Raw genomic sequence first — 13,899 nt, 5'->3', positions numbered from 1 at the left:
AGTGTTAAGCAGCTTTAGGAGCAGGAGAAATCGCAGTTCGAAGCAGAAATACATGTTTTTGGAACAGAAATGTTTGCTGTTTGAAGCCCAGAAACAATGCTTTCGAGCAGTAACTTACTGCTCTGGTGTGAAGAGGAAGCTCTGTGTGCATTTAATAAAAAGAAAATGCTGTATGAATTAGTTCTGAAAAACTGCACCCATTATGCATTATAGTAAGATGCATGCTTTTTTCTTTAACTTGCTGCTCCATTTTTTAATAATGTACAGGAAGATATTTAATCACAAATTCACAGTTAATTCTTCATTTCAATAAAAAGTTAATTCCCCTCAGGCTGTCCTTGGCTTCGTTATCTGTTTCAGCTTCTAAACTTGTGACCACAAGTCGAATACGTACAGCTGCCAAATTTATTAATAATATGGTGTGAGTGCCGTATTCTTGCGCATTCATAATAATGCACTTGGATAAGCTCATGCGCTTAAAGCGCATGCTACTCTCAGCGTAAGGTACACAAGCATTTAGCTTAGAACTACTGCTAATTCATCTAATATATGCCTGTGTGCTTACTAGATGGAACGGCCTAGGAACAAAGCTTCAAACTAAGAAAACTGTGCGCGACGCCCACTTCGTGACAACACATAATGCACATCAGGGTGCGTGACAGGCCACGGATGGGCGAAGGCTAACTGCCCCTGCGGTCACGACCATTGCATTATATTAACTAAAGACTATTTCAACAAAGCACAACACAGAGGAAAACTAGGTGTTTTCTTCATACTGGTGACATTGTCTTCATCAGCCTATGTTATGTCCACTGAGGCACGAAGGCCCCACCCTGAGATCTCCAATTAGCCCAGTCGTGCGCCAACCGATTATAGCTAGCGCCTGCGAATCTCTTAATTTCGTCACCCCACCTAGTCTTCTGCCGTGCTCGACTGCGCTTCCCTTCTCTTGGCACCTATTCTGCAGCCCTAATGGTCCACCAGTTATCTAACCTCCGCATTACGTGACCTGCCCTGCTCCATTTCTTTCTCTTAATGTCAACTAGAAGATCAGCTGTCCTTGTTTACTCTCTGATCCACACCCCTCTCTTCCTGTCGCTTAACGTTATGCCCAACATTCTTCGTTCCATCGCACTTTGTGTGGTCCTTAACTTGTTTTCGAGCTTCTTTGTCGGTCTCAAAGTTTCTGCCCCATATGTCACCACCGATCGAATGCATTGATTGTACACCTTTCCTTTTAATGATAATGGTAAGCTTCAAGTCAAGTTCTGACAATGTCTGCCAAATGCGCTCCAGCCCATTTTTATTCTTCTGTAAGTTTCCTTCTCATGATCAGGGCGCCCTGTGAGTTATTGACCTAGGTAACATACTTCTTCACAGACTCCAGAGACTGACTGGCGATCATTAACTCTTGTTTCCTTGCCCGGCTATTAATCATTATCTTTGTCTTTTACATATTAATCTTGAACCCCACTCTTAAGCTTGTTTCACATGCAAGCGATTTTGGGCCAGAAACAGCGCAGCACCCATTGCGTGCGCAAGCCTCCTTTCACAACACCAGTTTTCCGAGCAGCATGCGCCGCTGTGGCCACGATCGCAACATTTGGAAAAATTTGTGAGCAGGAAGCGGCAACCAGCGGAGGAGCGCCTTGAACAGTGACGTCAAGATCCCGTCGCAAGGGCGTGGACGAAGTGCGGGCAGCGCGGGGAACCGGGGAGCTCGCCCGCTCGAACAGACGGTTCTAGCAAACGACATTTGTATCAGACGTCCGCTGCCAGTTTGCAATGTCTCGCGCGGTTTTCAACGAGCTGTTCATCACTCAAGTTGTGCAGTGTTTGGGATGCTAAAATGAAAAATTTTCGCAACAAAGAGGAGGGTTCCTTGAGAAGAAATAATGGACTGAAGCCGAAGGTACTCGTCGTCAAAAGTGATGCACATTTCCATAAAGTAAATTTGGCATCGCTGGAATTGGCCATGTCCACTGGTGATTCAAAATTGCTACTTGTTTACAGCTGTTGTTTTCGAGTTCCATTCTTTGGAGACAAATTGTCCCCACATACTGTTTTCTTCTTGCCTCTTTTTTCTCCCGATGGTGACCACATATAGGTCTGTACAGACGTGATGAAATGACAGTCCATGCGTTTTCTTTGCAGCGCATGTAGGTGCTTTTCTTTTTTGTACAGCTGTACAAGGGCCGCCGCCTTTGTACTCAAATGCCTAGGGGCGAAAAGAGACGCCAGCTTCTTTGAAAGCCGCCCATAGGCCTCTTGCAATCGGGTGGCCGAGATGGCACCCGAATGCCTCGTGGTATTCGAAAACAAGAGCTGTTGGCCGACGTGCACGTGCTTCAAGGCCAGATCGCGGAAATACGAAGCAACCCATTCATTTCCTGCCATGTGGCTAACTTTTAAGCCTTTTTTACTTTTTAAGACCTTTAAGCGGTCGCCTGTAAACAGCTTAAGACAGACGTAAATGTGAACAAAAAAGTTGTATTCACCGTTCAATACACGGTGTTTTTATCTTTTTTCAAGGTTCACAAGCATGAACGTGGAACACCAGCTTAATGCTCCATTCAAGCCCGCAGCTCAAATGCGCATAACATGGAAATGTGGAGCAAGGCACAGCTCTCGGAGACTGCTCAAACGGCACACAGGCACTTTTCACAAGCAAGACTCTGCATCACAGCGGCACGTGTCATGCCAGAACGAAGCATGTGAAACGAAGCTGCGTCTGTGTGCCACGGTGCCGCTCAGCTGCCACGCCTTCGCTTGCATGTGAAACAGGCTTTATACTCTCTCTCTTAGGGTCCTCAATAATTTTTTGTAACTCATCACCAGTGTTGCTGAACACGACAATCTCATCTGCAAACCTTAGGTTGCAGAGACATTCGCTGTTGATCCTTACTCCTAAGTCTTCCCAGTTTAAAAGCCTGAATACTTCTTCCAAGCACGCAGTGAATAGCATTGGAGAGATTGTTTCTCTTTGTCTGACCGCTTTCTTTATAGGTCTCTTCCTACTTTTCTTGTGTAGAATTAAAATAGCTGTGGAACCTCTGTAGATATTTTCCAAGGTATTTATGTAAGCGGTCTGTGCTCCTTGATTACATAATAACTCTATGACAGCTGGTATCTCTACTGAATCAAATGCCTATTCGTAATCTGTGAAAGCCATATAGAGAGGCTGATTGTACTCTGCAGATTTCTCGATTGATTGTTTAATGACATGGATGTGATCTACTGTAGAGTATCCCTTCCTGAAACCTCTCTGTTCCCTTGGTTGACTAAAGTCCAGTGCTGCCCTTATTCTATTGGAGATTATCTTGGTGAATATTTTATATAATATTGGAAGTAACCTAATGGGCATACAACTTCTCAATTCTTTAACATCTCCCTTTTTGTGGATTAGTATAATGTTTGCACTCTTCCAGTTTTCTGGGACCCTTGCAGTCAATAGACACTTCGTATAAAGATCCACCAGTTGTCCAAGCATTACGTCTCCTCCATCTTTGATTAAATTGACTGTCATTCCATCTTCTCCTGCCGCTCTTCCTCATTTCATGTCTTGCAAGGCCCTTCTCACATCATCACTAGTTATAGAAGGAGCCTCTGTAACCTGTTCATTACTACTTCGAATGGAGGTATCATGGCTGCTCTGGGTATGGTACAGGTCAGTATAGAATCTTTCTGCTGCTTTTACTACAGCTTCGAGATTGCCGATGACATTACATTTTTTTTTTTAATAAATGAATACCCTGCTTTTCTTTCAGTACACACAGCTTGGTTTGTCCTATGGCGAGTTTCCTTCTCACTGATTTCAGGCTGCGTCCATTTTTTACGGTTTCTTCAGTCTTTCTCATGTTATAATTTCGAATATCACTTATTCTTGCTTTGTTGATCAGTTTTGACAGTTCTGCGAATTTTTTCTTATCTTATGAGTTGGACACTTCCATTCGTTGTCGTTTCTTTATTAGGTCCTTTGTTACTTGTGGGAGCTTGCCTACTGGTTGCCTTGGTGCCTTGCCTCCCACTTCAATTGCTGCTTCTGAAGCCAGCCTAGTTACGGTTACATTTATTACCCCTATGTCATCTTCATGTCTCTGTTCTAAGGCGGCATATGTGTTTGCAAGTACCAGCCTGAATTTGTCTGCTTTTACCCTTACTGCATCTAGGTTGGCCTGTTTCTTCTTGACCAATTTTACTCTTTCTCTCTTTAATTGAGGTGAATCCTAGCCCACACTAGCCTATGATCACTGCACTTTACCTTACGTATCACTTCTACATCCTGCACTATAGTGGGATCGGCAGAAAGTACAAGCTCAATTTCATTTCTTGTTTCACCATTAGGGCTTTTCCAGGTCCACTTTCTATTGCTACGCTTCCTGAAGAAGGTGTTAATTATTCGCAGCTTATTCCTTTCTGCAAATTCTACCAGCATCTCTCCTCTAGCGTTCCTAGAATCGACGCCGTAGTTGCCAATTGCTTGTTCACCAACCTGCTTTTTCCACACTTTTGCATTGCAGTTGCATATGACTACAGTATACCAAGTTTGCACGTTTAGCATTGCTTATTCGACATCTTCATAAAAAGCAACGAAATTAATTTTCACCACAAACTTTCTTTATTTTTCTTTGCCTGCTAGGTTATTCAGAGCAGGTGCATTTCGGTGGCAGGCGTAGTCCAATACCTGCGATAAACGACAATTTGCTGCAGCATGTAGCAGCATTTCCTTCACGACACAGTTTAGCGCAATTGCCGCAACACTTCCATCACCGCAATAGCCCACTGGGCAATTGTTTGTCACCATGAGTTAGTCCCAAGCGAAAGCTTTTGCACATCCAGACACCCCTCTGATCTTCTAGTAAACAGCGAAGCAGCAATTGTTAATCTGTGCTCTGCCCAGTGAGTTCTGGCATCAAAGCAGGATTATCTGAAAGTGAAGATTTTGATAATTAATTGAGGATTAACTAAGTGCTCATCTTGCCGCCGCCGCCGCTGCTGCTTAAAGACTAAAAGTGGGCACCTACTTTCTCCCAAGACCGTTTGTTTTCATCAGTAAAATGGCTGGGCAATCACCTTAAGACACATCAAAAACACTTTGCACTTGATAATCAAAAGTACTTTTGCACTTCACATAATTTAAGTCCAATTTAAATTATCATGCTTACCTGTGCAAAGTGTTGGCCAGAAGGTCATTGTCTTTGAGACGATAGTCTGTGCCTACAACCTTATTGTTCACGGTTACAAGACCAGCTTTTATAGCATTTTCCTGGAACACAAATAAAAAAAAAAGCAAATCATGCTCACCATGGAAGAACATACACAGGACTCCGAACAAATAGTTCAGTTGAGTAGATACATTGTGACAAAACATTGGCAAGACACATCCCAAACTCATACATAGTGATATATGTTTAAGGTTACCACTAATGCTTACAATTATAGTTTTTGCTAATAGCAGTTCCATTGACAGTAGAAAAGTACCAACACAAATCTCAGCTATTTCTTCTTATACAGTACCCAGACGTGCCATGATACCTCCATTCGAAGCAGTAATGAACAGGTTGCAGAGACTCGTTCTATGACTAGTGATGACATTAGAAGGGCCTTCCAAGACATGAAATGGGGAAAACCAGCAGGAGAAGATGGAACAACAGTCGATTTAATCAAAGATGAAGGAGACATCATGCTTGAAAAACTGGCGGCGCTCTAGACGAACTGTCTATCAACTTCAACGGTCCCAGAGAACTGGAAGAATGCAAACATTATACTAATCCGCAAGAAGGGAGACAAAGAATTGAAAAATTATAGGCCCATTAGCTTACTCCCAGTATTATATAAAATATCCACCAAGATACTTTCCAATAGAAAAACGGCAACACTGGACTTTAGTCAACCAAGGGAACAGGCTGGCTTGCGGAAGGCATACTCTACAATGGATCACATCCATGTCATTTATCAAGTAATCGAGAAAGCTGCAGAATACAATCAGCCTCTCTATATGGCTTTCATAGATTACGAAAAGGCATTTGATTCAGTAGAGATACCAGCAGTCATAGAGGCATTACATAATCACGGAGCACAGGCCACTTACGTAAATACCTTGGAAAATATCTACACAGATTATACAGCTATCTCAATTCTACACAAGAATAGTAGGAAGATACCTATAAAGAAAGGGGTCAGCTATTCACTGCATGCTTGGAAGAAGTATTCAAGCTATTAAACTGGGAAGGCTTAGGACTAAGGATCCAACGGCGAATACCTCGGCAATCTTTGGTTTGCCGATGACATTGTCCTGTTCAACAAGACAGGAGACGAGTTACAACAAATAATTGAGGACCTTAACAGAGAGAGTGTAAGAGTGGGATTGAAGATTAATATGCAGAAGACAAAGATAACGATGAGTAGCCAGGCAAGGTAACAAGAGTTCAAGATCGCCAGTCTGCCTCTAGAGTCTGTGAAGGAGTATGTTTACCTATGTCAATTAATCACAGGGAAGCCTGACCATGAGAAGGACATTCACAGAAGAATAGAAATGGGTTGGAGTGCATACGGCAGACATTGTCAGCTCCTGACTGGAAGCTTACCATTATCATTGAAAAGGAAGGTGTACGTACATTTTAGCAGTACTGACATATGGGGCAGAAATTTTGAGACTGACAAAGAAGCTGGAGAACAATTTAAGGACTGTGCAAAGATTAATGGAATGAAGAATGCTAGGCATAGAGTTAACAGACAGAAGGAGAACGGTTTGGATCAGAGAGCAAATGGGTATAGCCGATATTCTAATTGGCATTAAGAGAAAAAAAAATTAGAGCTGGGCAGGTCATGTAATGCATAGGTCAGATAACCGGTGGACCATTAGGGTTACAGAATGGGTGTCAAAAGAAGGGAAGCGCAGTCGAGGACGGCAAAAAACTAAGTGGGGCGATGAAATTAGGAAATTTGCAGGAGCTAGTTGGAATTGGTTGGCACAGGACAGGGATAATTGGAGATTGCAGGGAGAAGGCTTTGTCCAGCAGTGGGCATAAAATAGGCTGATGATGACGATTTCTTCTGAGCAAGTGGATATTATATAAAGGTTATGCATATGGCCAACTTTCAATTCGAGTACCTCATAACATGGACATGAACACAGTGTGAGGGAGACCAATGATGTAAGCCAGTTTTCATGACATTCAGCAAACAGTGCTAGTGGCACCAATAGCTATTTTGCGCAAGTGCATGTGGAAGCAAGAGACAACATGATTTCTAACTTTACGCAACACTCTCTATTTAAAAGCACTGACAAATGGCCAAAATTTGTTGCGAGACTATCATCAAAATAATTTGATTTTTATTGATAAAATCAAGGAGTATGTTAGCGGTTTAAAGAGTAATCATAATTTTATATCAGCACAGGAACTCACACAACACTGATTCCATGACACTCTACTGCGAAAAATTTCAAATAATATTGTTACTAATGCATGCGAGTTTGAGAACCCCACTATTGTGTGGTATCCCTGTAAGATACAATATCCTCTGAGCTCGTGCCATAATGGAGTGTAGGCCATTACTGAAATGATACTGCGCAACAAAAAACGACATGGGCGTAAGACAAGAAGACACACCAAGCGCAAACTTTCAACTAAGTTTATTGTACCACTGAATCGATTTTATACATGTGAAGCAATAAGCGCATGCGCAGTCTACACTGCTTCACATGTATAAAATCGATTCAGTGGTACAATAAGCTTAGTTGAAAGTTTGCACTTGGTGTGTCTTCTTCTCTTACACCCATGTCATTTTTTGTTGCGCTGTATCATTTGAGTAATGGATTGCCAACTTGCCCGGAATGCTGCTCTCATGGAGTGTAGGCACTGTCAGATGAGTGCCACTGGCAATGACCGCAGTATAAAAGACAATTTGGCATGAAACATATTCGGACACGTTCATGCACACACACACACACACACACAAAGAAAGCGCAATATTCCAAATAAATAATTCTGACATCATAAGCCACGAGGAACACCTTGACAAAAAAACTTGGCCAAAACTTTGCGTCACTCTCTAAGTATGTAATAGCATACTTAGATTGTGACATCTCAACAGTTGCGCATGCATGCGTCACAGGTGACCTTGCGCACTCCGATTAATCAGACACATTTCTATACTTTGTATTTCTTACACACTTGCGATTTCGTGCACACTGTGATGCACTTGCGTATGCTCAATACACCTAGAATTTTCTGTTATATACCTCCAAAGCGGGTGAAGTCTGCCTATAATGCTATACATAAATGCGTGACCAATGATGGGCTCGAGCCTCTGTCTCACAGCACAGAAACCCAATGCTGTAACCATTATGCCACAACTGCATGCATGCTTCCCTTATGCCAAAGCCGCTCTATGAAATGTCTGGTGCATGTTTCACGAACCACTTTCTCACATTCTTTCCCCGCGAACGCGAGTGCTTTGATATGCTGTGTTTGACTGCACTGCCTTTGGGATCAGCCCATATTCTCTGTTAGATATACAGTTAAATGCCTTTATAACAAAGTGCTTGAGGCGTCCAAAACCATTCATTATAAAGGTCACTTAGTTGTAAAAGTCATGTAATACAACAAATAAAGCAAACAGAAACATATGACTGATACCAATGCAGAGTGGTACTGTATCCCCTCAGCTGCAGCTTCAGCAATTGCCAGTAGTACTGTTTACTGTGGTTTTAACAGTATGCATTACTGAAAGTACCTATAGGGACTAGTTTGTCAGAATAATGAATTATGACAAATGAAACACCATATGTCAAATGTGTCTTTAATCTGTCTTCGCCCTCCAGGGAAGATGCCAACCACAAGTTTGCCACTTCCATGCATGCAATGCACTCCTTTTTCCCCCACTTGTCCCTTTCTTCCGAGAGAGTCCTACAACCAGAAGTGCCACCGCAAATGAGCATGAGGCCACTATTGTTTATGGGGTGGCAAGATATTTTTAATCACAGGGGACATCACTATATACGAAGCAAGCTGTCATGGCATCAGACCAGACAGAGTGTCTTGTGCACAAATAATGCACCATGTGCCAGCAAGATGCATCCCAATGAGCAAGCGGAGAGGACAATGTCCCTGTAGCGACCCTGCTAGCCACCACTCATGAAAAATTACATGCCAGACACATAGCACCAATGTAAAGAGGCTGCCAAAACCAGCACAGCACACGTTCATCTTTGCATGCAGATATGCTCTACTATAAAGGGTCAATATCCTTGTTCTGAATATTTCACAAGTACTTTTGCACTGCAGATAAAGTTATGATTTTGAGCAGAAAAAAGGAAGACAAAAAGAAACACTGTTTTTTCAGTTCCCTTTGGTGGCTCTCAGATGAAACATGAGAGACTGCATAAGAACAATGAATGTGCAATATAGTGTTTAGCCTGCATTAGCCAACAAGAGTAAGGCAGAGAAAGAATTCATACCACTTTCAAGCTAAGATAACAGACAAGGGCTCAATTTAGAGCTGTAAATGCAGCAATGAATGTCTCTTTGCAGTGCAATGTTAAGCATTGAAATGTTTCATTATTAAAAGCTTGTTGTAAATGTGAGTTATAGGAGTACTGACACACTCTTAAAAAAGTTTGCACTCTTAGGGGCTTATTTTGTCTCACAACAACAGTTGTCGCCTATCTTGCCTGCATTTCCTTTCTTTAATGCTGCACCCGGTACTTCCAGGTCACGAACGGCATGTGCGTTACCAGTGTGACATAACATTTTCAAGATTAAAGTAGTGAGCTCAGAGTTTTCGAGAAAGGAAACGCAAGCAAGGCAGATAACGATGATTGTTGTGGAACAAGATATGCCCCAAAGGGTGCAAACTTTTTTAGGAGTGCAGAAAATTTTAGTCTCATTTTTAGTGCCTTCTTGGATAGCCATCAACCCAGTAATTACACTATAGAGCTTCAATGACATGAGTGTGCAAAAAATCATTATGTTGCCTTTTAATGAGACCTGTTCAAAATGCGCATCATAAGCAATATTGCTTTGGACGTGAAAAAGGAGACTTGATCACGTCGCCAGTTGTCATGGCCTCGTGGTACCAGAAATCACTGACGCGTATACACACAAACACACCACGGCCGTGCTGTCGAAAGCCAAGTTTATTTAGCACTCCATAGGACAAGAGGGGAGAGAATTTCCATCTGCCTTTCTTTGAAAGGCACACAATTGGATGGAAAAGTAGGCAGCTTTCGGCGACATGGTCACTGTATGGCCTTCAAGCATCACACCAGGCTGACTGGCAAGCTCTTAAGTTTATGATACCACATGACCAACACCTCCACTTTCAGTGATGTGACGAGTCTCTTTTTTCACGAGCCGCATTGCACAAAACTATGTAATTATTCGTTGCGCTATCACTTGTGGATCCAGAGGCCCCACTATCACATTCTCTGCACACTTTGATGAGCCACCAACTCCCCTGGAGTGAGGAATTCGGGCATGATACTGTAATCATGAAGCCAAATGCTACCTAAAAAAGCAAAAGAGCAGGACAAAAAATTCCACTGTCAGTGCTCCTTTCAGACTTGTCCCTTCGACAAATGTAGGACATTATATTACAGTATGGTGCTGCACAGCTCCAGTCTACTGTCATGTCCAAAATGTTGTGCTCCGGATTAATCACTTTAGTGTGCTGGAATTTCACATAAGCAACAATGAAAAGGACACGGACAAACATGTGCGCTCATATTGCACACATTCGTCCTTGTACTTTTCATTTTGCTTCTGTGAAATTCCAGCACAGTAAAATTAATGGTGTCGTACCAACTAGCCTCGGTTGAAGCCTTATTGGATGTTACTCCAGATTCAAGCAACTATATTTAGAGGAAACTGTGGGTCTGAAGCAACCTTACTCAGCATGCGCTGCTACATGTACCCTCAGGAGCAAATGCTTAGAGACCATGGCATCAGCAAAAACTAAATGCTACTTCTAAAACAGCCATCAAACGTGGAATTGTGACTGTGCATTGCATTTGTTGCACATTCACATGTGCGCTTAACACAACTAAAGTGCGCTTGTTTAGATTTTGAAGAACTTTTTCGTTGTGTGTATGGTGCCCAAGCTTTTGCTCACAACTGTTTTGAACTTCACATTCCAGAATGCTACCTCGAGCATAAGAGGTGCCAGTAAATGTCACTAACACATGTCAGAACACAATGAATACTTTTGATTCCTATACATGCACCTGTACAGCTGCATTAGCAAACAAGAGTAAGGCAGAGGAAAAATTCATACCACTTTCAAGCTAAGAGAACCTACAAGAGCACTGTACCCACAATTTAGCGCTGTAAAAGCAGCAATGAATGTCTCTTAGCAGTGCAATACCAAAGATGGATTCCCAATTCCTGTATACACTGACTGTCAGTGGAATGAAACTCGAGCTTCTTCTAAAATCACCGAGTTTCATTTTAAAATTTTGTAGCACTAAAAAGCCTCCTATGGTCAGGTTTCAATAACTCGATATATAATGCACCACAATAAATTGTACTGTATCACGAATCCCAAATTGTTTTCTACACATTTCGTTGTCGAGCAGTCACCACTACTTACATAGACTTCTCTTGAATGAGCTCTGAACTCCCTGGTAAAAACATCGACAAGAAGATGTCCTACCCAGCGTCCCTTGCAGAATGTAGTGTAGGTGAAATAGTAAGGATACACTTTCCGCAGACCTAGAAAGACGCCAGTGAAAAGCGTTACATAAATGCATCACATAAGCGTCACAGCGTAGGGAACTAAGTTAATACTATTACTTACCATGCTGAAAGTAGTATTCTGTCTCGTCGAATCTGTCGCTGCCAAAGCCGGGCCGCAGCTCTTTTTGCCCTTGCCTAATCTAAAAGCACAAATCACAATATTCACAAATGCAAACCGCCTTGCACATTCTGGCAGTGATCATTTTAAATGAGGTCTGCACGTTTCTTCCATTCAAAGCCATCTACGTGAGTACAGCAGTTTAGAACTTTGCGGATTTTGGTTTACGTACCAGTTTCTGACAAGAAAGAAAAATAGAAGGAAAACATACACAACAATCAAATATTGATGCAACAACAACAAATATTGATGCACGCTACACGCAGGCGCGCGTAAACGTCAACTGAAATGGCCATCGACTACTGGCAGCTGTCAGCATGCGCGGTTATAACACGAGGTTCCCAACTCTAGATCTGCGTGCGGGCTTGCCTTCTTTATGTCCAAACCAGTGACAGGTTCTTCGGCTTTTCTCTTCACTCCGCAACCAGTATCACTCTCCTCTACTATGTCGCGAGGAGACTCATTCAGTGCAGTGCTCATGACTGCAGAAACAAAGTTCCTAATATTATATACTTTCGAGAAAATGGTCCGCAGAACAGCGATAACTAGCATGGAGTTCGTAGCCTTTGCAACTGCGAACGGCAGTTCTAAAGTGTCCCTGCGCAATGTAAAAGCTACACGGCAAGTTGCAACTACCGCGACATAGAATAAAACCGCGACTTGCGTACGTCCGCCCACTACACAATCATGATACTAGGGGACCCCTTAAAATAAAGAACCAACTGGGATTCTACAGCGCCGGCTGGCCGGCTCCATGCGGGTACCAGATGCGGGTTCTACCATTGCTATCATCATCATCATCATAAGTGGTCAGATGGGTCGCACCGCGAGCACCGTCTCTCAATTCACAAAGTTTCGGGGTAACCAAAGGCAATAGATACACAGAAACACAAAAAGAAACAATAACCGCAAAGGAGAAGAGAAATTCGCCCATAATGCAGCACAGAGTGCCAAGGGGATACGTTGAGTGTATTTCTATATGGTTTCAGTTTCGATCGAGCGTCCGTGCACTCTACACACTGTACACTCTTAAAACGGTTGCACCCTTTGGGGTGTATATTTGTCCCACAACAATAATCGTCATCTGCCTTGGTTGCGTTTCCTTTCTTGAACGCTCGGCGCTCGCTATTTTCCTGTCGAGAAGCTGCGTCACACTGATAACGCGCATGCCGTTCGTGACTGGGAAGTACCAGGCTCGCAGCATTAAAGAAAGGAAACGCGGGCCAGACAGATGACGATTATTGTTGTGGGAGAAGATACGCCCCAAAGGGTGTAAATGTTTATAAGAGTGTAAGAACAGTTTACACCCTTTGGAGTGCCACTTCTGCCACACAACGATAATCGTCATCTGCCTTGATGCGTTTCCTTTCTTTAACGCTGCGAGCCCGGTACTTTCCAGTATCGGCAATGCTATCATGCTGATAACGTGCGAGCCATTCGTTACTGGAAAGTACCGGGCTCGCAGCGTTAAAGAAAGGAAACGCATCAAGGCAGATGACGATTATCGTTGTTTGTCAGAAGGGGCACTCCAAAGGGTGTAAACTGTTCTTACACTCTTACAGTTGCACCCTTTGGGGTGTATATTTGTCCCACAACCATAATCGTCATCTACCTTGCTTGCGTTTCCTTTCTTGAAAACTCGGCGCTCGCTACTTTCCTGTCGAGAATGCCGCGTCACACTGATAACGCGCATGCCGTTCGTGACTGGGAAGTAACGGGCTCGCAGCGTTAAAGAAAGGCAACGCGGGCAAGACAGATGACGATTATCGTTGTGGGACAAGATAAGCCCCCAAAGGGTGTAAATTGTTTTAGGGTGTACACTCTACACTCTTAGAAAAATTTACACCCTTTGGGGCGTATCTTGTCCCACAACGATAATCGTCATCTGTCTTGCCCGCGTTGCCCGGTACTGCCCAGTCACGAACGGCATGCGCGTTATCAGTGTGACGCAGCATTCTCGACAGGAAAGTAGCGAGCGCCGAGTTTCAAGAAAGGAAACGCAAGCAAGGCAGATGACGATTATTGCTGCGGGACAAATATACA

The 13,899-nt window shown here is 43.0% G+C and overlaps 1 protein-coding gene across 2 annotated transcripts in view; it reads right to left on the bottom strand.

The window, feature by feature from the left end:
• The window catches only part of LOC142561175 (pseudouridylate synthase RPUSD2-like), a 58,316-nt gene extending 45,661 nt beyond the window's left edge, over positions 1-12,655 (bottom strand). The window contains exons 1-4 of one of the 2 annotated variants that reach the window (XM_075673427.1): positions 12,226-12,655; positions 11,800-11,878; positions 11,593-11,714; positions 5,166-5,266 (exon numbers count right to left, since the gene is read on the bottom strand). In XM_075673427.1, coding sequence (XP_075529542.1) covers positions 5,166-5,266; positions 11,593-11,714; positions 11,800-11,878; positions 12,226-12,408 — 485 coding nt within the window. In that variant the 5' untranslated portion in view covers positions 12,409-12,655. The remainder of the gene's footprint in view (positions 1-5,165; positions 5,267-11,592; positions 11,715-11,799; positions 11,879-12,225) is intronic. The other variant, XM_075673429.1, reaches the window with a different exon arrangement.
• Positions 12,656-13,899: the final 1,244 nt, after the last annotated feature.

The sequence above is a fragment of the Dermacentor variabilis genome, chromosome 1 (assembly GCF_050947875.1).
Source record: "Dermacentor variabilis isolate Ectoservices chromosome 1, ASM5094787v1, whole genome shotgun sequence".
NCBI classification, from domain to species: domain Eukaryota; kingdom Metazoa; phylum Arthropoda; class Arachnida; order Ixodida; family Ixodidae; genus Dermacentor; species Dermacentor variabilis.
The sequence above is the reverse complement of the archived record's forward strand: the minus strand, read 5'-3'. Positions and strand labels throughout refer to the sequence as shown.